Raw genomic sequence first — 24407 nt, forward strand, 5'->3', positions numbered from 1 at the left:
GAGCTGCATGCAGGATAAGATCTAGAGAAATTATCTGGATGCAAAGGATGAGAGAGCTTCCTGCTGCTTTTATTGTCTCCTTTGGCGCTGAAGGTCTTTTTTTTCTACACTAAAGGATCCGAGGTTAAACCCTTGCACATCATTTTGTAGTCAGCGGGCGAAGGGATGTTCCATTGTTTACGTACACTGTTGAGACTAAATAGGAGTTCTCCATTAAGAGAAGGGGAGCATTTTGAGAAAAAAAGAACTTTTATTTCCATAAACGTAAAAAAAGGTGTTTTAAAATATGCATTGGATATTCATTATTTGTTTAAAGTATTAGGTAGTACCATTGATTGTGTATGAAAACTGGACTGAGTGACCCCAAACAGGAAGTGGCTCCAAGAAGCCAAAATCCCATAGACTTCTATTTAGAAATAAGCAGCTCAGTCATTATATTTGTCAGAATAACCATTCTTGCTCTGCTACACCTTTTTAACATGTACAAGTTATAAACTGGCCAATCAGATGCCTCAATAAAAATATGCAGCAGATTCTCTTGACCCCATTTTCATAGGAAGGGGTGTGTCCTTCCACTCCTGATCGGCATGAGTGGTTGCCATAGAAACTTGCTAACGTGTGGCTCCAACATGGCGAGTTTCAAAAAAATGGCGACTGAAATGACTTAATTTGGTTGGACGTCCCACTCACCAGTACAAGTAAAGATGGTGCATCTTCTGTTTCACTTTTCTAACCATGTAACAACAAGTTATTTTTTATTTTTTCCCTTGTTTTTTCGTTATTTTATGTTATATTTGCACAAGTGTGGTTAATTTCCACTCTTTTCCTTTTTGCAGACGTTGTCTACCAGGATGGCACAGCTCTTGGACGGGGCCAGCAAACTGGGCTGGGTTCTCCTCAGGGCTGTGGTCCGCTTCGTCTTCATGTTCTTCAACAACTGTGTTGCCATCCCATCCTACTGCTTATACCTGCTGCTGCTGCAACCTTTGAGAATATGGGACAGCTATACTTTCTGGCACATAGAAGGAGTCATGTTCAAGTGGTTGCTGGGCATGGTGTCTTCGTGGGGTTGGGTCGCTGGTTACACTGGTAAGATACCTCATATTTTTGTCATTTACTTCACTGCTTTTGTGTTTAAGCATAACATTGGTCGTTAAACAGCTACAATGATAAATGTTTGGCCTTAAATCCCACATATGTATCTTTTTAGCACTTTTATGAACAAATGAGCTACATGGTTTGCCTATTCAGGTGTAAGTACGTAATAATATAATTTTATTCAAATTATGTTCTGTAAATATGTCAGTTGTTTTGCACCATATGTTCCCTTTTGTTCTATTAGTGAGACATTTTCTAGAAATTAAGCAATTCTTAGTATCTTAAACTCAATTTTAAAATATTTTCTTTTCAGTTTTTGTTTTACTCTATCAGAGCATTGTGAACTTGGGTCAAGGAATTATACCTAAACAGAAGGAGGGTAGTCAAGTTTGTCTGAGACGTGTTACATGACACAGCAGAACATCCCAGTGCTTGTGGTTTCCTCTTGTTGAATATCTCTTGCTTTAGTGGTGTTTAGTTGCACTGAAGTGTGAGCAAAATGCTTACAAATGACCATTGAACACAGTGGACAACGGGGCTTAATTAAACGTTTTCACCCCATGAAAAACTGCCGATGAACTCAGCGTTTTTGTGCAGTAGATACACAGTAAAGGATGTAATGTTGGTCCATTTCCTGTGAATGTTTCGTAACATCTCTTGCCTAAAAACGAGATAATTCTTTAAAAATGCGTCCATTAGGGAGGTTTGTTTTTACAAAAAAAATGTTTTCCAGCAAAGCTTCAGTTATCATTACAGCACGAGCAGCATTATATTGGTGTATATTGTTTGAGCAAATGTGACATTTAAACTCTCAAATATCACAGATGATGCGTAATCCTCTATGCGGTTCATCAGTTATTAAGCGCCACCAAAGTATTATGCCACGTAATATATTTTTTTAATGTCATTACAGTTCAGAAACGTTCATGAAATGCATCCAGCTTTAAGTTAAAGCCCTCGGAGATCAAAATGAGTCTTAAAATCCAAATCAGTAATTAGTTTTTTAATACCAAAGATGGTTATAATGTGTTCAATTAAAAAAAAAAACACTTTTCAAAATAAGGGCCTGTTAATTGCAAAAATCAATAAAGTTTTTGTGGCCATCAGCAAGGGGTTTGGAAACATTGAGCTAAAAGAAGGTGTAGCTGAGTGTTGTGCTTTCAAAGTATCAGTAAATAACAGACTCCTTCCTCATGCAATATTAGGGCATCAGCTGGACACTCGATGGAAGGATTTAATATAAATTAGAGGTATTTACATAAAGTTTTAATTGAAAATAATAGACGTTCTATTCACTTACCCAAGAACAAATGAAACTTGGAATAAAACTTTGGAGACTTTTATTCTTCTTTTTATATAATCGGGTTCAATTCAATTTTGAGTTTACACAGTTTTGAAAATTCATGCCTATGAGTTTGTAAAGATCTTAGTTTTAGTCAGCAATGTATATTTAGGTCAACCGATCATTAGCATTAGCCGCCCTATGGAAAATCCTATTATACGTTAGCATCAAGCTAGCAAAATTTAGCATTATGCATTAGATCACATGAGTCAAAGGCTGGATCCGGCCCGCTAGGTAATTCTATCCGGCCCTCCAGATCATTTTTATTTTATTGTTATTAATGTTATCTTACATTAATTTTTAAGTTGACAAAATATATTTATATAGAGAGTAAAATATTGAAAGTTATTTAAGGTTTAAGTTGATTTATTTCTGGAATAATATTCCTGCCTTTTTATTATTCATAGTTGCGTTAAAAAATATTTTTTAAAAGTTTTAAAATTTTAGTTTTAGTGTATTAAAAATGTTTTTCCTGTTCGGCCCACAACCTAAGGTGTGTTTTGAATTTTGCCCCCCCGTGTGATTGAGTTTGACACCCCAGCATTAGATCGATCTCTACTTGTATGGATCAATTATTGATCTATTAACCTTAGATTGATTAATCGATTTTATCAGCCCAGCTGTACTCGTGATGAGGCATATGGAAAATTAGATTAGAATAGAATTTGGAGTAGCAAGAAAAGAAAACATTAAAAAGTATTTTGACAAATGTTTTAGGTTCATTTATGTGTCAGTTTACATGTCACTTTGGTTAAAGTCAATGTATTTTTTTGCGTTCTTTGTGTTGAGGAACATTAACGGCTCCCAGAATCAAGATAATTTGGTCAAAGATCAAACGGGAAGTAACCACCACCACCTTCACCCTGGAAGCGGTGGTGGTTGACGATATCAGAGGCGGTTTTATCAGCGGCTGCACTTTGTCAGACGTGTTTAATCTGAATCGTTAGTCAAACGATGGAGGTCAATGAACTCTTAGCCTTTTAGGGTTTATCATCTAAAGTTTCTTGAACTTGCCTCTAACTGAACTGCGTTCCTTATTAGCCACAGTTGTGGGAGGAGCAGTTTTTCCTGATTGAACGTTGTAGGAAATGAAATAATTATTTAATTCAAATGTAGTTCAAATAGTGGTAGAAAGCTGATTTGTCAGGGGTATCTCAGTTTCCAGTTACCTCACTATATTTGTTGTAGTCATTCAACTGTGACTAAGACAACTTGGCTGCATCCATTTGAAGATGCTTGTTTTACTTCACTCCACCGTGACTCAGGCCGACAGAATATCGCATCACGGCTGCTGCTAACGTGATGGCTCGACTGCACAGCGCATCATAAACCTCTGACCAAGCTCACTTCGTGTTGTTTTTTTCTTTTTACTTTATTATATAAGCTAATGGCATTTTACTGTTGTCTATCAGATCCTTACACGAGGTTTAAAGAGCTACGTTGTTGTGAAGAAGGCATCTTCAGTTCCGATATTTGCCAGAAGCAGATTTTGACCTAAATATGGAGCTCAAATTTGCTTTAATTTTGTTGATTTTGTCAGCAAAAATAAATATATTTTGTGGTTTGTCGTCATATTGCAGCCAACAATGGTAATTATAACTCATGAACCTCCCCTGTCGGGTTCATCTTCAGTGCTATTTGTCATTTTTGATTTTGTTTCTTAGTCTGACCGTTTTATAAATAAACGCAGGTGACTTTGGTTTGGAAAAAAAAAGGCAAAAGACTCTCTTTTAAGTATATTTGTAAAGGCCTGCATCAGGTGAGGAATCCACTCATCATCACTGTGCTTGTATTGTTTGTGAGTGTTCATGGCACAGATGTAATCAGATGCAGGATTAGTGGGTGTTGGGTTGTGTGAGCTGAAGTACATTGAAACACGATCGTCTGCCTCTCAGGCTGGACTTTTTACAGAAGCGTCATCGGCTGATTGAATTAAACATCTGAACTGGGATGTGTTCTTCCGCTCATGTTTGACGTTTTCTTGACAGTCCTGAAATAACAGCTGCAGGTTTTCAGATTAGATTATTTACTGAGATGAACAGATTTAATCAATTTGAATTGATTTTGGCTTGTAAGATGAGATATTATTTTGGAATTGGACCGATTTTCTTTTAATGCCAGTTTACATATACTGTTGTTGTGAAATTGTCTTGTTGTTGGCTTGTAATCTGTCAACAATTAAGGCATGCTGCGGACGTCAGTTTATAGTAAACCCTTATACAACATGTAAGGATAAATAAGGGGGATGCATTGACTGTATATAGAGAACTGGACAGAACCAGTGAGATGTCACCCATAGAAAATTAACCAAATCAAGTCAGTTTAGTCACCATTTTTTCGCGATATGTCCATCGCCATGTTGGAACAAGATGTCTTCAGGATTGCTCCATGTTGGTCTTAAGCTGCGTTCACATCGAACACAATTCGCAGAGTCGGCCACTTTTAATGTTAAGTCAATGGTGCAGATGCAATCTGCGGTTCTGTGGCGACCTGCGGACTGGAAGCGGTGTGATTTGAGTCGTGTGGTGCAAATTAGACAGTGCGACCAAAGTTCAGATATCTGAATTTTGACGAGGTTGCAGCATCGCATCTACCAATCAGGGACTCAGCTTTGGGCATGTGACGTTTTCAGTGACTTGATTAGCGGGTAGACTACAAATCCAATCATTCAAGTGTGTTTGTCCTGAACTTCCATCCACTTTCTTAACTCACTATGGCCGCGGGGTTGCCTGAGCCTGTCCCGGCTACTGTTGAGCAGAGGTGGGATACACCCTGGACAGGTCGCCACCCACGGTGGGTCTCTATCTGCAGGCCAGAGAGCCATCAGGGGGCCAACGGAGCTCTGGACTCCTAAATTATGTGATATTTGTCTTATTTTCATCGAAACAATAAAAAAAGTCCCCTAATTTTATTTTTGTTTTTATATTTCCCCTCTCGGGTTAATGCGGGACAGTGAGCCTTCAAACTGGGTTAAAGAGACACAGCTTCACAGAAACACTGAGGAAGCAGCTGTCATACAGACTCTGCCCCTAGAGCTGGAGTGAAGGTCCCGGTACCAGGAGAATCTCAGCATGATCACAAGAACCCATTACCAATGTTTTTGAAGAACTCTTCATTATTCAAAAACCTGATCTCTCAACATCATCCGTGTCTTCCATACATTGTAAATGAGATATCCACAGACACAGCTCCATGTAGCAATCAGGCTAAAAACATTAGCTGGTGCCCAGTAAACATTTTATTGTGGGCCCCATATGGTTTACCTTTGGGCTCAATTGGTGGACCAATTCAGCCCAAAGGTAAACCATATGGGGCCCACATTGAAATGTTCACTGGGTAGCTCCTCCAACAAGCTGAAGAATCATTTTTTTTGACAGGCTACCGACACGCATTCGCCACGTGGCAAAGAAGAGGCAGCCAACACATATTTGACGCACAAATCGCATTGGGTGTGAACGCAGCTTTAGTCTACATTTCTACGGCAACCACTTTCTCCAGTCAGTAGTGAGCATGTTAGAAAGCCACACCCCTTCCACTGTAAGTGGGGTCAAGAGAATCTGTCAATGAAATTCTTTGAACATTCTACGCAGGGCCACCTATTTATATTGAGTTATCTGATTGGTCCGTTTATAACTTGCACTATAGCAAAAATATAATGAAAAAAATAGGATTAGTAAAAACATAGAAGAGCAAAAGTGGTTATTCTGACTGAGTAATAGCTGTTAGTTCTCAATAGAAGTCTATGGGATTTTAGCTTCTTGGGACCAGCAGGTACTTCCTGTTTGTAACACAAGCGGCCACTCTGTCCAGTTCTCTGTATGAATTCAGTGGGGGGGACGTAGGTGTCGTCATACAGATTTTTGATTTCTTTAACCCTCCCACATCTTGTTAACTGTGCAGAAGGCCAATTAGTCCTATTCAAGTGATAAATGTGCGCCCGTTGTCTTCTCCTTTCATGCAATCTGACTGTTGGAAATTAGGAAATTAGACAATTAGTTTGTGTGGTCGTCCTACAGGTACTTCCATATCACCTGTGCACCCCGTGCATGCAGCATTTACTTGCAGTGAGCGAGTATCCAATACTCATACCCTACTAATGACTAGAGTGTGGTGTAAGAGCACCGTACAACAGTATCACCCATATGTTATAAGCTTGTGTAACTTTATCCTTACAACACCTCATGATACATGTATAATTGTATGTTCCGTTTCCATTCTGTTCCTTTAAGTTGGCTTTAGCTGTGAGACACATCTGTACTTCATACAACTAAACTCTTGTTGAATTACTCCGGGAGAAGACCACTGTCATAGTTGGTGTTGTTGTCATCCTCCTTCATATCCGGAATGGATGTCAGATATTTTGAGTCATTTCTCTGCCTGTCAGAATCCTGTTTATGAATCACTGAACAATGACAAAAACATGCTTGAAAAACTGCTGTTTCAGCAGCAGCTCTGTGCACTTTCAAGAGCTGTTATTTATGGAGAGCTCACTTTGATGTGGGACGGACTGTAAATGTTTAATGTGTTTAGAGCATGTACGCATATTAACAGTGGGGGGGGCACTGACATGTTCTTGTCTTGTAATACAAGAGAAGATCTTGGCCTAATGGCCGTGCAGCTCATGTTCAGATGAGACGGTGATAGCATGAATGGGAATTACCATCTCTTTTGTTCCTGGAAAGTGGACGCTGATGCCGAATTCCCCGGCGTCCAGATACTCTAGCATCTCTGCGGCGGGCAGTAGAGTACCATGTTGCTCTTACGCAATGGCCAAAATAAACGGGGATTTCAAACAGTTAGCATCAAATCAGAAGCTCAGAAATGAGGTCAGTGAATTGGCTCGCTTTTAATTTTAACCCGGTAACATTCTTCCTGCAATTATTGTAGGAGGTCTTCACATAGAAGGCCCTGAGCTAATTACGTCTAGCATGTTCATGTGCTGTCAGATCCCAGCTGCAAAGAGCTCTTTTTTATCTAGCAAAAAAAAAAAAAAAGCACACTGCCTTGTTGTGTTGATCAAATTTTAAGCACTTTATCTTTGCAGACTTTTTTTAGACCAGAATTGAAGTTCCAAGGGAGAAGTTTCTGAGAAACTCTTGGCAGTGTTTGTGTTTACTTATTTTTTTTTTGTCTGATGTGTTTGCCAATTTGATATGGTTTTGCTCCAGGCTTATCATTAGAGATACGCTCACGATTTTGCAGAGTAAATATTGTGACCCACTCCGATAAGCTTTTGAGCTATTTTCAAAGCATTCCAAGTTATCTTTTAATTATTATTATGCTTTTTTTTGCCAAAATAATAAAAAAAAAACAGTAATTTTCTGAGACATAGTTTCTGCAGAGCGGCAATAGTTCATTATAAATTTGCTTCTGAGTTGTGGGCGGGACTATTGGTATCAATCAACCCCTGTTTCCCATCATTGTGCTATCTTATGGGGTCCAGATGACACGACCCTTATATTGATGTGTGATCCCTCCAGGAAAAAGAGGGACAAAGATGGACAGGATTTCATGTCTGCCACGGACACCAGTGAAGATGAAAAAAAAAATCCTTGAAAAAAAAAGTTCAGTGTGCTGTCCTGTGGGGTCCAGATGACCCCACTTTTATTGTAGACGTGCTAGGGATAGCTCAAGGGTTAACAGTTGGGCTGCCACGATTAGTCGACTAATCGACGACTAATCAACTATTAAAATAGTCGACGACTAATTTAATAGTTGATTAGTCGTTACTTTATATTATTATTATGGCATCATGTTAACTTTTGGACTATTTTGGCATTTATTAAGACTTTTTGGGCTATTTTGAAGTTTAGCTAATATTTCAGCTACATGCTAGCTATTTTGGCTAATTTAGGCTTTTTTGTATGTTTTTTAAGCTATTTTGAAGTTTAGCTAATATTTCAGCTACATGCTAGCTATTTTGGCTAATTTAGGCTTTTTTTGTTTTGTTTTTTAGGCTATTTGGAAGTGTAGCTAATGTTTCAGCTGCATGCTAGCTGTTTTGGCTAACTTAGGCTTTTTTTTTTTTTTTAGTTTTTTTAAGGCTAATTCTACATTTAACTAATATTTTAGCCGGCTTTCAGCTTCAGCAATTTTAGCTATCAATATCAGCATCAATATCACACTAGCATTGTCGGAGGTAATGCTATATATCTAGTTTTTAGTTCGTTTAAAGGTAATGATGGTTAAGATGTGTGCTTTACATCCAGTTTGCACATGACCTGATTAGTCGACTAATCGGAAAAAATAATCGGTGATCAGTCAACTATTTGTGGCAGCACTAGTAAACAGAGAGCTATTTACGCATTCTCCCGCTAGCTAACAGCCCCAGTGAAGCAGTGAAGTAGTGAGCAATATAGAAGCTTTCCAGTAATACTCAGAAATGATCAGAAATGGAACTTTAAGCTTAATTCTCTTTATATATATGTCCTCCATAGTCAGAAAAAATGACAAGAAAACACAAAAAACACTATTTTAGATATTTCATTTTGTATTAGCTGGTTGTTTATTGATAGTGTTGAAGTTGTTTTGTTCTAGATAACATATCATCAACAGTATAAAGTATTTTTTTGACATTTATTTAGCATTAGATATTGTTTCATCTCTTCAAACTTCAAACTTTATTCATTTATATAGCACCTTTCGTTCAGAGGAAGCTCAAAGCGCTTATCATAAAATCAAATAAAATACATTAAAAAGGATCTGTTTGCAGATCAAACCATCTACATTTTTGAAACAATAATTGATATATATATTTTTTCTGTGTCTTCAGCTATTTTCTTAATCCAATTGAGACTAATATAGATTTCGTGTTTGTCATGTTTTTGATGCGTATGACTCTAGCATTTCACCTAAAACTATTTAACAGCTGTTTGATCATAGCAAACGTGTCATGGCTCATGGTTTGTCTTATTTATACTTACAGAGAGACCACAGACGTAATTGGTTGAAGTGAGAAAATGACAACAAATAAAAACCATTTTGAGGCTCTCTGCTTCTAGATTCAAAGGAAGGAAGGAAGTGGTGTCATAGTTTATAAATTAACACCAGTGCTTTCTTAAATCTGGAGGGTCTTGTCATGCCTGGAAAGCCCTTTCAGACCACAAACAATGTGTTTGTAATGAGTATTATGTCTGTAAAAGCCTAATTCTTGCCTGAAGTCTTGATTTTATTATGATCACTACACACACGATCTTGTTTTTTTATTTCTCCCTTGCAGAAACCATTGTCCTGAACACTGTCTCTTCAGATTAGGATTATTCTAAAACCACAAGGAGCTTCAGATTGTCTCTTTGTAAATCGTTGCACATCTCCAAGTTGATTTTCGCTCTCCTGGAGAATGAAGGCATGAGTGGCAAGGTCAGCAGTACACCGTTTAGCTGACTACAGATACAGGATTAAACAGTGTGCCAGCAGCATAGCCGTCATCCTGCTGCACAAACTGTGTCATTTCTCAAAGACAATTTCCCTAATGTATCCTATCTGACAGATGACCCATCTTTGTGATATCATTTCTGCTCTTCTCCTGCAACGGTGGAGAACAGAAAGCATGAAGGCGTGCTCCATATGAAATGACATTGCCTTCAGGGTGCGGACATCCTACACACCCCAGTCCGAGTGTCACAGATGTGTCATTTTTTTAGATTTGTTTTTTTTTTTCCAAAGCGTGCTCTGGATTCCTATTCCCTGGAGGATTTATCTTCTTCTTAAGGGGACTGAAGGTGAAATTGAGGCCCAATTTGTCTTGTTTCTTACCAGATCTTTTTGCAAAGATTTGATGTTGGCGAGAGTTCTTACAATTCTGTCATCTGAATATATGGCTAGACATCTGTGCAGCAGTTTAGACAATAAAAAATATTTCTTTATTTTTTTTCTCCCAAGAGGCAAATACAATGAGATATTGATGAACTCTACAATAATTTGTGGATGTAAAATTGGCTAAAATGAAATAGATTCATGGATATTTTTAGGTTTATTTATTTAAAATTGTGTATTGCAGTATTTGTCATAAATGATTTTTTTTTGAGTTATTCAAATGCTTTAAAACCAGATTTTGTGTTTAATACATTTTTTTTGCAAAAAAACAATTTATATTACCATAAACAGATGACATTTTAAGCCTATATGTAACTGTAAAAATTAGACTACTCTAATTGACAAAATCTAATTATGTCAACTAGATATTAACAAATTAGACAAAAAAGAGAAAAACAAGCATTTTTTTCCTGTTTTGGTTCAAAAGTTCAACATAATTTTTTTGATAAAAAGAACAGCATTTATGATGTCAGCTTTAATTCGATTTTTAGAATGATAATTGTTCCTCTGCAAAGCTACAAGGCCAAACCAACAAACAATATAGAGATGTTTCTTTCTTGAATCCTAAAATATTATCAATGATGGTGGCAGGGACTGTCAAGAACAAGCAGACGAGACTCTGAGTAGATATGCAGATAGCTAAAAGACTCGTATGTGTGATCCAGAGGTTAAAAAATGAGATTTGTGGCACAATGTCACCTTACAGTAGCATCACAGTAGCAGGGGGGCTTTATGTTTTATATGACTTTAAATTGTTGAAATTCCTTTAAATTTTGCCCTCTTTTCTTAATTTTTTCATCACATGATCACTAAATTAATGTGCTTTTTCATTCAGTTATGGCATTAAACAACAGAAAAAAGAGCAGTGGAAACAGGATTGGCTGCTGCCAACAACACTTTACCACTAAATCATGTTTTGGGGTCATTTTTTGATATCTTGTGTCACTGTTTTATTTATTTCAATGAGATAAATTGTATTAAATGCTTCAATCTGTTGCCTTAAGAGGTAATATTTTATCATACAGACTAATCTTAATGACAAAATATGAGTTCTCAGTGGTTATAATTGTGTTTTTAATTATGATTATGCCGTTTTTGGTCATGATAAAAGTATAGTTTTTACAGACTAGCAGGAGTTCCTCGGAAATTTGCCAGTCTGTTGGCAGAGAGTAAGCCTGCTCTCATGTCCCATGATCCCTTTAGTTTACTTTACACTCTCGACCGCTAGCTTACAGCCCCTTACAGCCTAATATTAAAAACGGCGAGCAATATCTAAGCTATTCAGCCGTACAGTTTTAAGCCAGTCAAGGAAAACAAAGACATATTTATGGATTTATTTGTCTGGAAGTGGATGCATCAGAATGGAGTGGAGCAGGGAGCTTGTGGCTTGCCGATTGGAGTATGCGCATAAGAACTATAAGCCTTTTCCATTGGATCCATGACAATTTGAATAAAGAAATACTCAGAAACACAGTTAATCTTATTTATTTTTTAATTCATGTTCTCAAACGGAAGAAAAATGCTTCAAGAAGACGTCAAAAAGACAATTTTTATTCGAATGGGTCTTAAATATTATACAGGAAAGCAATTTTGCTTTTGTCCTTTGACTCTGTTACACCTTACAGTCTTGAAGTTTTTATAAAAACGCAATTAATTAACCAAACTGAGGGAGTGCACATAAATTATACACTATAATTAGCATTTATCATGTGAAAGAGGCACACACGTTAATTATTGTAAATCTAAACTTCCTTCTCGCTCAACTCTGACCTTTCAACTGTCGGTCCACACCTTGATCATGGGTTGGTATGAACAGGCTCCTGTTTTCTATCTTATCTTTCTCATGTTAGCTTGAACTGCAGGCTCTTTCGCCTGCTGGGGCTGAGATGAGTAGGCGTCTGTTTGCCTCCCAGTTGTGCACAGTTTGTCACTAAATCCAACAAATATTAAAAGCACCTCATGACACCTACTTTGTTTTAGTTATGTCTGACTCAATGTCCTGTTTGAGAGATCAAGTCGGCCATTAAATATTCATGTTTCCACATTATGCTTTGGATGTAACAACATGAGAGCTGCATAAATGAGGCCCCTCGTTTCATTATTCCAACCTTCTGGTATAAAGAAATAGAATCTGAGTTATAGATCTAAATATCTAGATGATTATTTTTAGGCTGGTTCAGATGTTTCTGCACATGTTTGCAGTTTTCTTGCTTCTGCTTATCCATGGGGATGTAAAGGTGTAGCTGCACTCTGATTTGTCTATATATTTATCACTTGGTATTATTATTTTTTTACTTAATCATAATGCTTTAAATATGCCACATGTAAAGGAGTGAGACACGCCCCTTGGCCTTGTTTGGTCAAAATCTGCTTATTCATTGTTTATGGAGAAATTATGTTTTCTGGTTATTCCCTTTTTTTGACTCCGGCTGGGAGGGAGTGCAGTTTAACAGAATTAATACAGGAAGCAACAAGTGCTTTTCTGTGCTCCTTTCATTCTCTTAAAACTGATAAAGTTTTAGTAATTTCATTTTTTTATGACTCTGTTGCTCTTTTGGATGAAGTATCTTAAGATGGCAGACGATTTCCTCTGAACCTTTGCTCTCCAACGAAACGTTAGAGAAATGTTCCGCACTCTTCTGTCAATGTGAATTAAAGGCTAACCTTAATGCAAGCGACTTCTTTTCTTGTTAGACGCATAGACATCCTATAAATAGATGACTCCTTGACATTTTTGGTGAGTTTGGATCAGTTTAGAGCAAGAAAAAAGGTTTTAGGAAAACCTAGAAAGCACTTGTGAATATTAAAAAAGGGCAAACATTGACAATTTGTCTTTTTTTTTGCAGGAGATTATAGAAAGCTGCATCAAAAACTGAGATAAATCAGAGTAATCTAATAGACTTAAAATTTCAAAGGGCATATTTTCTTTGCTTTTGCAGTCACAGAATGGGGCGACGATGTGCGGCCCATTTCTGAAGAAGCAGCCATGGTCATCGTCAACCACCAATCCACGGGTGACGTTTGCACACTCATGATGTGCCTGCAAGACAAAGGCACGGTAAGTACTGCAAGGTTTTCTCCTGCGGGCAGATTTACGAGGTCAAGAGTTGAACTTCTGTGTGGCGACTAAGCAGCTGCTCTTGCAGAATTTTAAGTGTTTCAGTTGCTACTTAACGTTTGGCGCCATCAAACGTAAAAAATATGACAAACTCGGAATGTCAGAGTGCACCCAAAATCATCAGTGCTGGTAAACATTTTTATAACTATAATGAGGCAGCTGTGTTGTTTGTGGCCTGCAGTGTTTTTTTTTTTTTTGCTCTGGTGTTGTGTGGTGCTGGAGTTGCCATGCTGCACTGCACAAACATGACATGATCCGCCTCAACAACTGCATCCCTGGCCCAGTTTATCCTCTTAGCACAAAAAGGACAGTAAGCCAAAGCTGCACCAACACAGGTCATGAGGGTAGAAATGCTCACAGGGGTGATGCAGGTTTTTTTTTTACGAACTGAAAGGGAACAGGACTCATCAGAGACGTTCTTCGTTTTTGTTCCAGGTGGTACGAAAAATGATGTGGTTGATGGACCATGTGTTCAAGTACACCAACTTTGGCCTAGTATCCCTGATTCATGGGGACTTCTTCATTAGACAGGTAAGAAGTTTTGTCTTGTTGCATTGAGTTGACAACATAAAGCGCTCAGTTTCATCTTGACCGATGACACGTTAAGCTGAAAGTCAGCTAATCTGTCACCAGAGGACCCGTTTCCTCTCATTTGTCAGCACCTTTTTTTAACCAAAGACCTTTGAGCCACAACAAACTTTAATTCAAAACTAGCTGGAGGCCAGTTTTCTCTTCAAATGTGTAGTTGAAACTAATTTGCTTCTTTTCTGCCTGACGGCAGACATGAGTTTAGCCTTCCTGCAGGCGTTTGAACTCTGAGAAGGACATCTTGGGCTGCCAAGATTAGTCGATTAGTAAATGTATGTACAACCCGAACAGAAACTTAAAAAATAAATAAATAAAAGACAAAAGTGTCTAATGCAATATCTGCAAGGCAGAATTGTGTTTCTTACACTACAGCTATGTATAAGCACCTGAAGAGGAGTCACATTGTGACTGAGTATGATAACGCTGAAGAGGAATCATCGTCTGTGCAACCTCTCAAAGTCTTGTTTTAATCACAGAAACAAATGAAGGAAATTCAATTTAATTGTTTTTTATTTAACCCAATATTACCCAAAAAAAAGGCCTCATGAGGCTTCATGCCGGTAATTGTACAGAAGCAGAAGGTCGGTCATAAAATATGAACAATAGCAGACTAAATAAAACTGGTTATCCCTGCCCGTGGGTCCTCCATCCTGGTAAGGAAAAACTCCTAAATTCCAGGAAAAAAGAAGAAACCGTAGGGATACCCACATGAAGGAGAGATCGTCTCCCAGGAAGGGGAGGCGATTTACCAGATTGATAAAGAAGAATTAGCTTATCTTACGTATTTGAACAGAGTTCAGCCAGTTAGGATTTGGGGACAGGTGGGGGCCTACCAAGATGAGCCGGAGGGGTGGTCCACGGCCAAGAACAGGAGCACAGATCTGGAATCTGAAATTGCTCCCGCAGTGGGGGAAGAAGAACAACACCTGAATCACACTGCACCAAGAAAGAAAGATTCATTAAAGATTTAATAAACTATCAACCTAATTGTCTTTAGTTTTAAGTTAGCGTATAGCTTAAACACTTCAAGTTTAAAGCTAATGATGTGTGTTTAACATCCAGTTTACGCATGACCCTATTAGTCGACTAATTGAAAAAATATTCATTGATTAGTCGACTATTAAAGGACGTTAGTGCAGGAGGTATTGCTGGTTCAGACCTTTTGTTCGGACTAAGTAGAGGCAGCTAAAGGCTAATTTACGTTTTGATGATATTTTTATTTATTATGACTCATGTATTTTAAAAGAATGAAAATGTATCAGCCATTTCCGCTTTTCTCTTCTTTCCCGCCTTACTCTCCCTTTTTTAATTTGGTGTCGCAGGATCCCTCTTAGCACGGGAACTGGAACATCCTGTTGTACGTGGATTAAAATAAGACCTGGTTTAGTTTTTCACCGACGGGGTTGCCCCTGTTTTCTTCTGAAATTGTTTCAATCAGAATATGAATGAAAAAAGGCTTTTCTCTCATCTCTCACATTCGGAGCTACACAGCAAAAGAGGGAATTAAATTTATTATTTTTTTGTAGGTCACGGCGGCGGTGCTGTGCCGTGGAATTTCACATCCGGCTCTGTGCCGAGGGTGAAGCACCCCGAGCCTGTTGACAGCCTGATGGGTTGTTGTGGAAAGCCTGTTTTTTTTTTTTTTTTGCGTACACTTTTGACATTTGTCCCCAGAACACACCACATGTCTACACTGCAAACAGATGACCAGGTCTCCCACAGCATCTGCTGTCCTCAGACTTAACCTTCAGCCATGTTTGCTTTCATGCCCTGTACAAAAATGTATTTCATTTTCGCCATATTTTAAATATCAGTTCTTTGAAACATTTCTGCTCATTTGCCTCATTCCAGAAGCTGTGATGCTAACGGCATGCTCAGGTTTATTTATACAGTGCCAGTTTAGAAGAAAAAACAAACCCTCTCTGAGCTCTTTAAATAGAAAGAACCCCAACAGTTCCCTCTGGGTAGGCGTTCGCTGTACGTTAACACAGAGTTTAACACTTCTGGTAAAGTTTCTGTCAGCTGGAGCACTAAAGCATAAGGTCGCAGTTTTTTTCACACATGTAGTGTTGTGGGCTGAAGATTTGGCAACCAATCAATCACATGTAATGAACCAAAAGGAGAACATACGATGTGTTAGTGTACATTTTTTCTCATTTTGCTAAAAAACTAAAAGCGTGTTCGTTTTAGTATGAACCAGAATAGATATTTATATGTTTTTTTGAAGTTTTATTCTGAAAAATGATGCATTTGGGCTGCTTTTATTTAATAAAAGGAAAAAATGTAGATTTTTTTTTTTAGAATGTGTCTACTTTCTATGACCAGACGGCTTTGTGGTAAGAAAAAATATTCAAATATGTTCCATAGGAACATGGAAACCGTTGTATTTAGCATGAAAACTGCTGCAGGTCTGATGGAAATACGATTTGAATGTCACTGAACACAGAAAAATGAAAGCTGAGTTCACTCACTGTGTTTACAGCCATTTTAGACAAGCTGATACTTGAAAACACGCATTTCGATTAGTTGTTTCTACTTTTACTTTTGCAATTTTTGACTTAAGGAGCTTTCTGATAGAATGTCGGTGCTGCTGCTTCCATCGTTTCTCGGTTTCATAAAATCGTCTAACAATAAAACCAAACTGACACCGAGGTTTGCAGCAGCCAAAAACAGCAACATCTGACTTGGCAGGGCTTTTGCAGGAAGTGCCAATGCTAACAGTTGCTGTCGGAGCCAGCCGATGTTTGACATGATCAGGGCTGTGCAGCTTAAAACACCAAGTGTCTCTCCTCCATCACAGATAACGTTATATTTTGAACCTTTTTTATGCGTAGAAACATTAAAAGAAGTAAGATAACTCAATAAATATGCATTTATTACTTAAAATTCTGAATTGAAATATTTGATGCAAACACCTTTCATTTTTTTTCAGGGTAAAGCTCACAGAGACAAGCAGCTGGTCTACTTGAAAGATCACCTGGATAAATATTACCACAGCCGGGACAGGAAGTGGATAGTGCTGTTCCCTGAGGGTGGCTTCCTCAGAAAAAGGCGGGAAACCAGCCAGTCGTTTGCCAAGAAGCACTCTCTCCCCCACCTGACCCACGTGACGTTGCCCCGTCTCGGGGCCACCCACGTCATCCTGAAGACCCTGTCGGCCCAGCAGGAAAACGGCAGCTTGGGCTGCGAAACGAGGACCACAAACCAAACAGGTAACTGAAACCATTTTTTTAGAAGAAAAAACAAAACAAAAGAGCAGAGGAATTTGCCTCTTTAATAAAAGTTTTAAGTCTGAGGAAGCAGCGTTCTATTTCTGGAGAATCCTGGCAGAGGCTTTGCTTCTTCCTTCACGCTCCCTATGCACTCCTACACTCCAGTCAGCAAACTGCACTTCTTGATCAAGTGTTGCTTTCCCGTTAAAAAAGTCGGGTGAAGCGTGCTTCACGCACGCAGCTTTAAATCATCCCTCCGCGCGCCCTTGTCCTCTGGAGTCCTTCCTTAAACGAGAGGGGGCCCGCTAGCAGAGGATGGAGAGACGTGTGCTCAGAGGTACCAGAAATTGCATCAATGTTCCTGAAAACCCCAGCGGTGATTTGCAAGGGTGTAATTTTTTGCACCTAGAGACCAGCCCTAAATACAACCAGCTGGAAGACAAGAATGAACATGCTATCGGTCACAATTTTAGTCCCATTTATTTGGAAAAAAATCGAAAGAAATAAATATTTATATTTTTTGCAATTGTGCATAACCACTTTTGGTTGAAATTTATCTACTCAAGATCTATGTTAGTTAGGAGTTTCTTTAGGTATATAAGATAAATATTTTCTTATTTTTGTTTATTTTTATCTGCTGTAAAATTGTTCACAATGGATTTTTTAATTATGATTGTGCAGTTTTTAGCCAATAATCAGAAAACCTGTCGTTTTTTTGACATATTTTCTGTCGTAATTCTTTAGAAATGAGATTCGTGGATGGGATTGTTGGTATCACTAGAGGTGGCATGTTAGCTTGTTGCATACGCAAAGTTGGACGCCATGTTGGAATGGTATAAATGTCTGTTACAATTATACAAGCAGAGCTGGAAAAACAAGGATGTGACTTTTCACTTGTAAATTATTGCTGTCAGCTGAAAAAGGAGAACTTCTAGAAAAGATTTGAACAAGATCTGAGTGAGTTTACTCTTAATAGTGAACGTTTAGCCTGACCTAATAGTCTATTTAAAGTCAATGACAGCTTCAGACTTTGCACTATTTACTCGTTTTCTAGCAGGACCACCGATCTTTTTTGTTTTATGGAGGATGACCGTGGTATTTGTATGTGTGTTAGACCTCAGATCAGAGATCCGCTGGTATTTAGATTACTAAATGGAGAAAAATAAACTAACCAGGATTTCCTCAGTAGCGAAGAGTCCAGCAATGGTTCCCCGTGCCCGGTGTTAAAAACATGATTTTTTTGGAGTGGATATTTAACTTTAGTTCTAAATAGATTTGTGTATTCACAGTAAAACAGATGTTTTTACTGAAAAACTCAGAATATCTGCTCCCTCAGCTGAAATTTCTTAAACCCAAAATCAACAATTCCCGCATGGCCGGCACGCTCACTTTGCCCCGCGGACCCTCCCCTGGCTTTTGCTCAAAGTCCATTTTAAGGCTTTGCTGCGTTAATAGTAAATTGCAGAGAGTTTAGGCCAGCATTATTGAGAATGTTTTCTCAGAGACTTTAGCTTCCCCTAAGTCTGCCAACACAGCTCTGCATCCTACAGCCTCAGCACGAGCTGCAAGATGCTGTCCGCTTATCCCTGCGCTGGTCGGAGCACCAGAGGGAAACGTCTCCTCTGTGACCATTTGATGAGATTAAACTGATATATTTTACATTTGAGTAATTATAATCGCATGGTGGCCTTTTTTTGTATTTTTTTTTTTTCATCTTTTGAAGTACTTTAACCCTTTAACTGCCTCCTCAACCAAAGGGTGGAAAACATTTAGATTTTGTTTTAAAAAATATTGATTGTGTGCATTACTCCCCAAGGTACGAAGCCCCTAAATTGAAATTGAAGGGAAAAAATTTTTTTTTTTTTTTCAAAAAATTGAAATGATAATTTTAAAAAAAAATCTGGTTTGTAACAGATGCACACCATTTACTATATGGTGTGCATCAATTAGTAACCAGAACTTTTTTTTTAATTCACTTGAAAAAAAAAAGTTACTATCTGGTGTGCACCGCCACTAACTAGACCTTTTTTGTAAAAATTAAAGTAGAAAACAAGAAAAAGAATTCTGAATAGTAACTGATGTGCAACAGTTACTATCTGGTGCGCATCAGTTAATGACAAAAAAGTTTTTTTTTTTAAATTAAATTTTTTTACGGAGACCCTAATTAGTTAAAAAAAGATAACTTTAATGTCCCTTTAGGGGTTCCGTAGCAAGGCAATAAGCAGCAGAATAAAATAATTTTTTTTGGGGTAGTTTACTTTTTCTTTTTTGGATAGTTAAAGGGTTAAAGGGCTATAGTTATAGACATAGTTTCTGTAGTTAGGTATTATTTTCAATTAGTGTTGGACGACATGACGATACATATCGTGTGGGTGATAGAAAAGTATCCATCGTGCCATTGCTCTTTTATCGTTTCTATCATTTTTGTTTATTTTTATTGCTGAACTTTTGTGCTTAAATGTGTTTTTCTATTAAGAAACTTGAAACTGTTGTGCACTTTAGAAAAATGTTTGGGACAATTCAGTTACTTGAAAAAATAGTCAAAGAAAAGTAATTTATGACATTTTTGTCCATTTTGTTTTCAGAGAATAACTAAAAATAAACTTTATTGTGATATGTATCAATATTGTTAATTTATAATGCCATATACAATTTTTTCCCATATCAGTAATTTGAGTTGTGGGTGGGAACGTGTGCACAGAGCAACACCGCCCCCCTTCCCCTCACCATTGCTGAGAGTTCTCTGTTTACTCACTCTCTCGCTAGCTCACAGCCCGCTGCACCGCCAAACTAGCGTTACTCGTGCAAGAAAAATGGCGAGCAATATTCGAGCTACAGTTCTGAATGAATCCGAATGGAGAAAAGCAGGTTTTCTACGTAACAAATAAGCTTTTTTTCCAACTCTATTTTTATGTCGGCTCCTGATTTGAACAAAGGAACGTATCATTTTCTTTATATGTCCTCCATCGTGAGAAAAACGCCAAAAACATGGTCTTTAATCATGTTCAAAAGCATCCAGATCACGTCCCATTTCCCCTTTGCATTCAGCAAATCACAAGCAGAAGAGACGGTCACTGCAATGGGGCTCGTCCTTCCTCTTGAATCTCGCTAATGGTGTTGAAACCTTGAGCAAGAAAAATGAGACACAAAGAGGAGCGCATCCCTCTCCGTCCTGATCAAAGACTCTCCCCGTGACCCTCCACCGTGCTCTCCAGTGGTGCCCAGAGCTTGCTGACTCACTCGGAGACAAATAGGCCACTTGGAGAAAATAGGATTTGATTTAAATGTGTGTACTGCTGCGGCGGAGCCATGCACCGTCACCCGAGCTGAACGCACAGTAATGATAAAAGCAAACAGGGTGGCAGAAGCAGAGTTCACTGATAAGTTTGTAGACTTTGTTTACATGTCTGAGTCATTGGGGATGGATCAGATCATGTGATGCTCAGGTGTTCTTGGGTGGGAGGGACAGGTGTGAGTGGCTTTTTCACACAAGGGTAGGGTTCAGACTCTCCCACTATGACATTATCACATAGTACTGTTTTATTCTTATATTTATTCAATATCTTGGAGATACCAACGATGATTAATTTCCCCATCTCCAATCATGTGAATCCATCAGCTTCTGCTCCTCCATTTAAAAAAACGTCAAAAGTAAACTGGTTTCCTAAACCAACAAGCTTCCCTCCAGCAGAGGCGTTTCCTAGGACGCGTCGGCCTTAAAGGCCCTCGTCCCGAGCAGCAGTCAAACCGTGTAACAGGATTAGACGCCGCTCACTGATGGTAATTAACAAGCAGGCGAGATCCACGCAAGCATAAACAAAGTGTCGGATTGATTACATCTTTGTTGCACTCACAGTAAAAAATAACCATCCTGATTAAAAAAACTTAAAGCTTGGAGTCTTGAGTGACGGCAGAAGCAGGAAGCTCCAAGTGTTTTATCGTCCCCCATGTTTTACCTGAACAAAGTGACAGTGAGTTCTACAAATATTTGTTAGCAGTTATCAAGTATCCAATCTACTATAGAAAAAATGAGCAAGTTGTCTTTTTAATCCTATTAGTAAAATAACAAAACTAAATCTTATTATAGATGATCAAAATTCTGGGAACATCCTGTATGTTCCTTACATAAAAATTCACATTTGAACATGTTAGAGTTATCAATCATTTACAGCATCTGTAGTTTTACGGCTCACGACTCCACTGGAGATAGTGTCTGTCAGCTGTAAACCCCCCCTCCTCCTTCATATCACATGGTATGGCAGAGCTGCTTTGCATACAGAAACCGGTGTACTTTGATTGGGAAGTGCCAGCTGTACAGTAACAGCGTACTGCGCTCCACTTTTGCCAGGTATTCAAATAAGCCGCATTTGTTTAGCGCCAGAGTTTTTAAAGTTCGTCTGCTGCCTCTTTTACAATCCATAAAGAAAGGTTGACAATCCTATAAGAAAAAGAGACACATACAAGTATTAAAAAGATGAGAGAAAATCACATTGTTTGACTTATAATTTATTTGTAATTATATTAAAAGCTCAACTCAATACAGCAGTCAAGCGTTTTCTTTAAGTCTTCACAAACTGTTGCTGGTATTTTGGTCCATTCCTCCATGCAGATCTCCTCTAGAGCCGTGATGTTTTCGATGAACAACACAGACTTTCAACTCACTCCTAAGATTTTCTATGGCGTTGAGATCTGGATCTGGCCACTCCAGGACCCTTGAAAGGCTTCTTATGAAGCCACTCCTTCCTCTTTGGTCTTGGTCATAGTGGAGAGTGACTGGACAGGTGTCTTTTATAGATAACAATATATGCTGTAAAAACCCACGTTATCATTTTAAGGATTTGTACTAGTCATACCCACACATCCATCATCAAGAAAAGTTTGTCTTCAAATATGAACTCATGTTTTGTTTTTTTTGTCCTCAACAGCCAATAAACATAAAGGTCTGCAGTGGGTTATAGATGTAACTATAGCGTACCCCAAAGCCAGACCGATGGACATCCAGACCTGGATCTTCGGCTACAGGCCTCCCACAGTAACACACGTCCATTACAGGTAGGAACCAAATCTTTTGTCTTCTGAAAGCTGCTTTTCTGTTTGCTGATAAGATGAACCGTTCAGTTTTCTCTGACAAATCGTAGCTTTACAAGGTCAAATAATTTCAAGAGTTTGGGATTAGAGGAACTTTCTGTCAATTTTTATCAAACAGTTGCTCATTTTCTGCCCTTTATGGAAGACATAAATGCATATAGAGGTCAAAGGTGCTAACAGTTGCAGCACGTAAACTTTTGAAGTTTGATCTCATCTTTTGAAAACAAAAGTTTATAAGTCACAGGTGTTAAATGATTTATGTCAACATTTTCACCCAAGCTTAAAACGTCACGTTTGATTTCCTTTTATCTTTCAGCAATAAAAGCTGAATTTATTTAAAAATTAAACCCATCAAAGCTCTGTTGCATCAGCCTTTAGACTTTGTCCATCAAATTATCTTTTTTTTAAGTTCATTGTCTGCGTTAAAGCTGTGAAAGAAGTCCAGGAACAGTCAGTTCTCTTCCTCTCTCGTGACCTTTACTCAGTATTTCAGGGTGTGGATTTCCCTGCCATAACTCAGTGATGTGGATTTGAATAATTGCTTTAAAAAGTGCCATGTTAGTAGGAAGCTTTTGTTCTCGTCCATTACATGCTAATGCTCTGCTCTAGAGTTTTTTTCATACAAATCATTCAAACATTCAGCAATTCCTCTTTTCCAAGTTCCTCTGTCTGTCATTTGTTATCATGACTCTGAATCTCTCTACTGCGATCAGCAGCTGTACTGTAAAGTTTCCTTTTTTCGTTTGTTTTAATATAAAAATAGATGACTAAACAGAAATGTTCGTTCAAGGTTAGGTGATTTTAGGAAATGTCAAAACAAAAAAGGCATAAATATGTAATGCTGTCGTCTGCTTAATTGACATTCCGTTTACATCTCAAGCTTCTCCTGGTTATTGTCAAATTCTTTGCAGATGATTTTGTCCCGTTCGCAAATAATACTTCATGGGAAAACTACACTTTTTTTTCTTATCCCATCTCACTATCGGGACAAAATAGAGTAATACTTTGAGAATTTAACATGTTATTTAATTTCAACTGTGAAAAAGAAAATACAATTAAACATCTGATCTAAAAAATAAAGATTTTAGTAAAAATATTAGATAAATTTGGTATTTTCAGAAATATTTTAAAGCTCCTTTTCTTTCGGTTTTTGTTAGGGATGTCCCGATCAGGTTTTTTTTTTGGGCCCGATCCGATTCCGAGTCATTTGATTTTGTGTATCTGCCGATACCGAGTCCCGATCCGATACTTTTAGAAGACATTTAAAACATGAATAAATTGAAGAAACAGATTTGTGTTGACCCTTATTTATATTTCAATAACCTTCTTTTATCATTAAAAACTTAAATAAAACACTTATGTGAAGTAGCTTTAATAAACATGTAAAAATACAGCAAATATAAACTAGGAAAAAATTACAATTTTCTTGTTATATAAGTGATAATCAGTCATGTGATAAAGTTTAGTGACTTTAGCTTCAAAGTCTTTAGAGCTATTGAACATTTTTGACCAAATGTGATTCCTGTCCTCTTTTAAGATTCTTGAAAAAAAATTATGACTTTGTTTTAGCATAAAATTTGATGAGTGCTCATGAATAGCTGATATCATTATTAGTTTTATTTATTTAGTTATTTTTAAGAATATGTGCTTCTTTTTTAAGTTCTTAAGACATCACATTTTCGGTTTTATTACCACAGTATTTAATTTTCTTAACTGTTATTTCTCTGTCAGATAAATCAAACAGGCATATCAAAGGACAGCTCGGGTCCTGAGGAGGTAAATCATGGCGCTAGCATGTAGCAGTTAGCAGCTGCAGTTTAGCCATCTGTCTGCAGCATGAAGAGCTTCACATTAAAAAGAAAAAAAAATACAGTTTTTTTCTGTTGGAATACTTTTAGAGGTTGTTGTTTTAGTTATGACAAACCAATAGAGATATTTGCTGTCAGTTTAAAGCGTTTTTAAAAGAGTTATTGATCCCGGAAGTTAGCTTTCTAGCTAGCTTTGTGTCCAAGTTAGCCTTCTGCTTCAGCCGCTGCCGTTTTCTGCTGCGTTTTCTGATGATGACATTTTGTGATCTTTTCATGACATGCAGACTTGGAGTGGAGTATTTATCCATAATGATAAGATGAAATATAAAGCTCTGATC

At 37.9% G+C, this 24407-nt stretch overlaps 1 protein-coding gene across 2 annotated transcripts in view; it reads left to right on the top strand.

The window, feature by feature from the left end:
- lpgat1 (lysophosphatidylglycerol acyltransferase 1) overlaps positions 1-24407 on the top strand; it is a 40857-nt gene that overhangs the window by 1641 nt on the left and 14809 nt on the right. For both annotated transcript variants that reach the window (XM_024290845.2, XM_024290844.2), the window contains exons 2-6: positions 837-1089; positions 13195-13313; positions 13809-13904; positions 16894-17173; positions 22099-22225. In XM_024290845.2, the coding sequence (XP_024146613.1) occupies positions 852-1089; positions 13195-13313; positions 13809-13904; positions 16894-17173; positions 22099-22225 (860 nt within the window). In that variant the 5' untranslated portion in view covers positions 837-851. The remainder of the gene's footprint in view (positions 1-836; positions 1090-13194; positions 13314-13808; positions 13905-16893; positions 17174-22098; positions 22226-24407) is intronic.

Source organism: Oryzias melastigma, linkage group LG24, assembly GCF_002922805.2.
Source record: "Oryzias melastigma strain HK-1 linkage group LG24, ASM292280v2, whole genome shotgun sequence".
In the NCBI taxonomy this organism is placed as follows: Eukaryota; Metazoa; Chordata; class Actinopteri; order Beloniformes; family Adrianichthyidae; genus Oryzias; species Oryzias melastigma.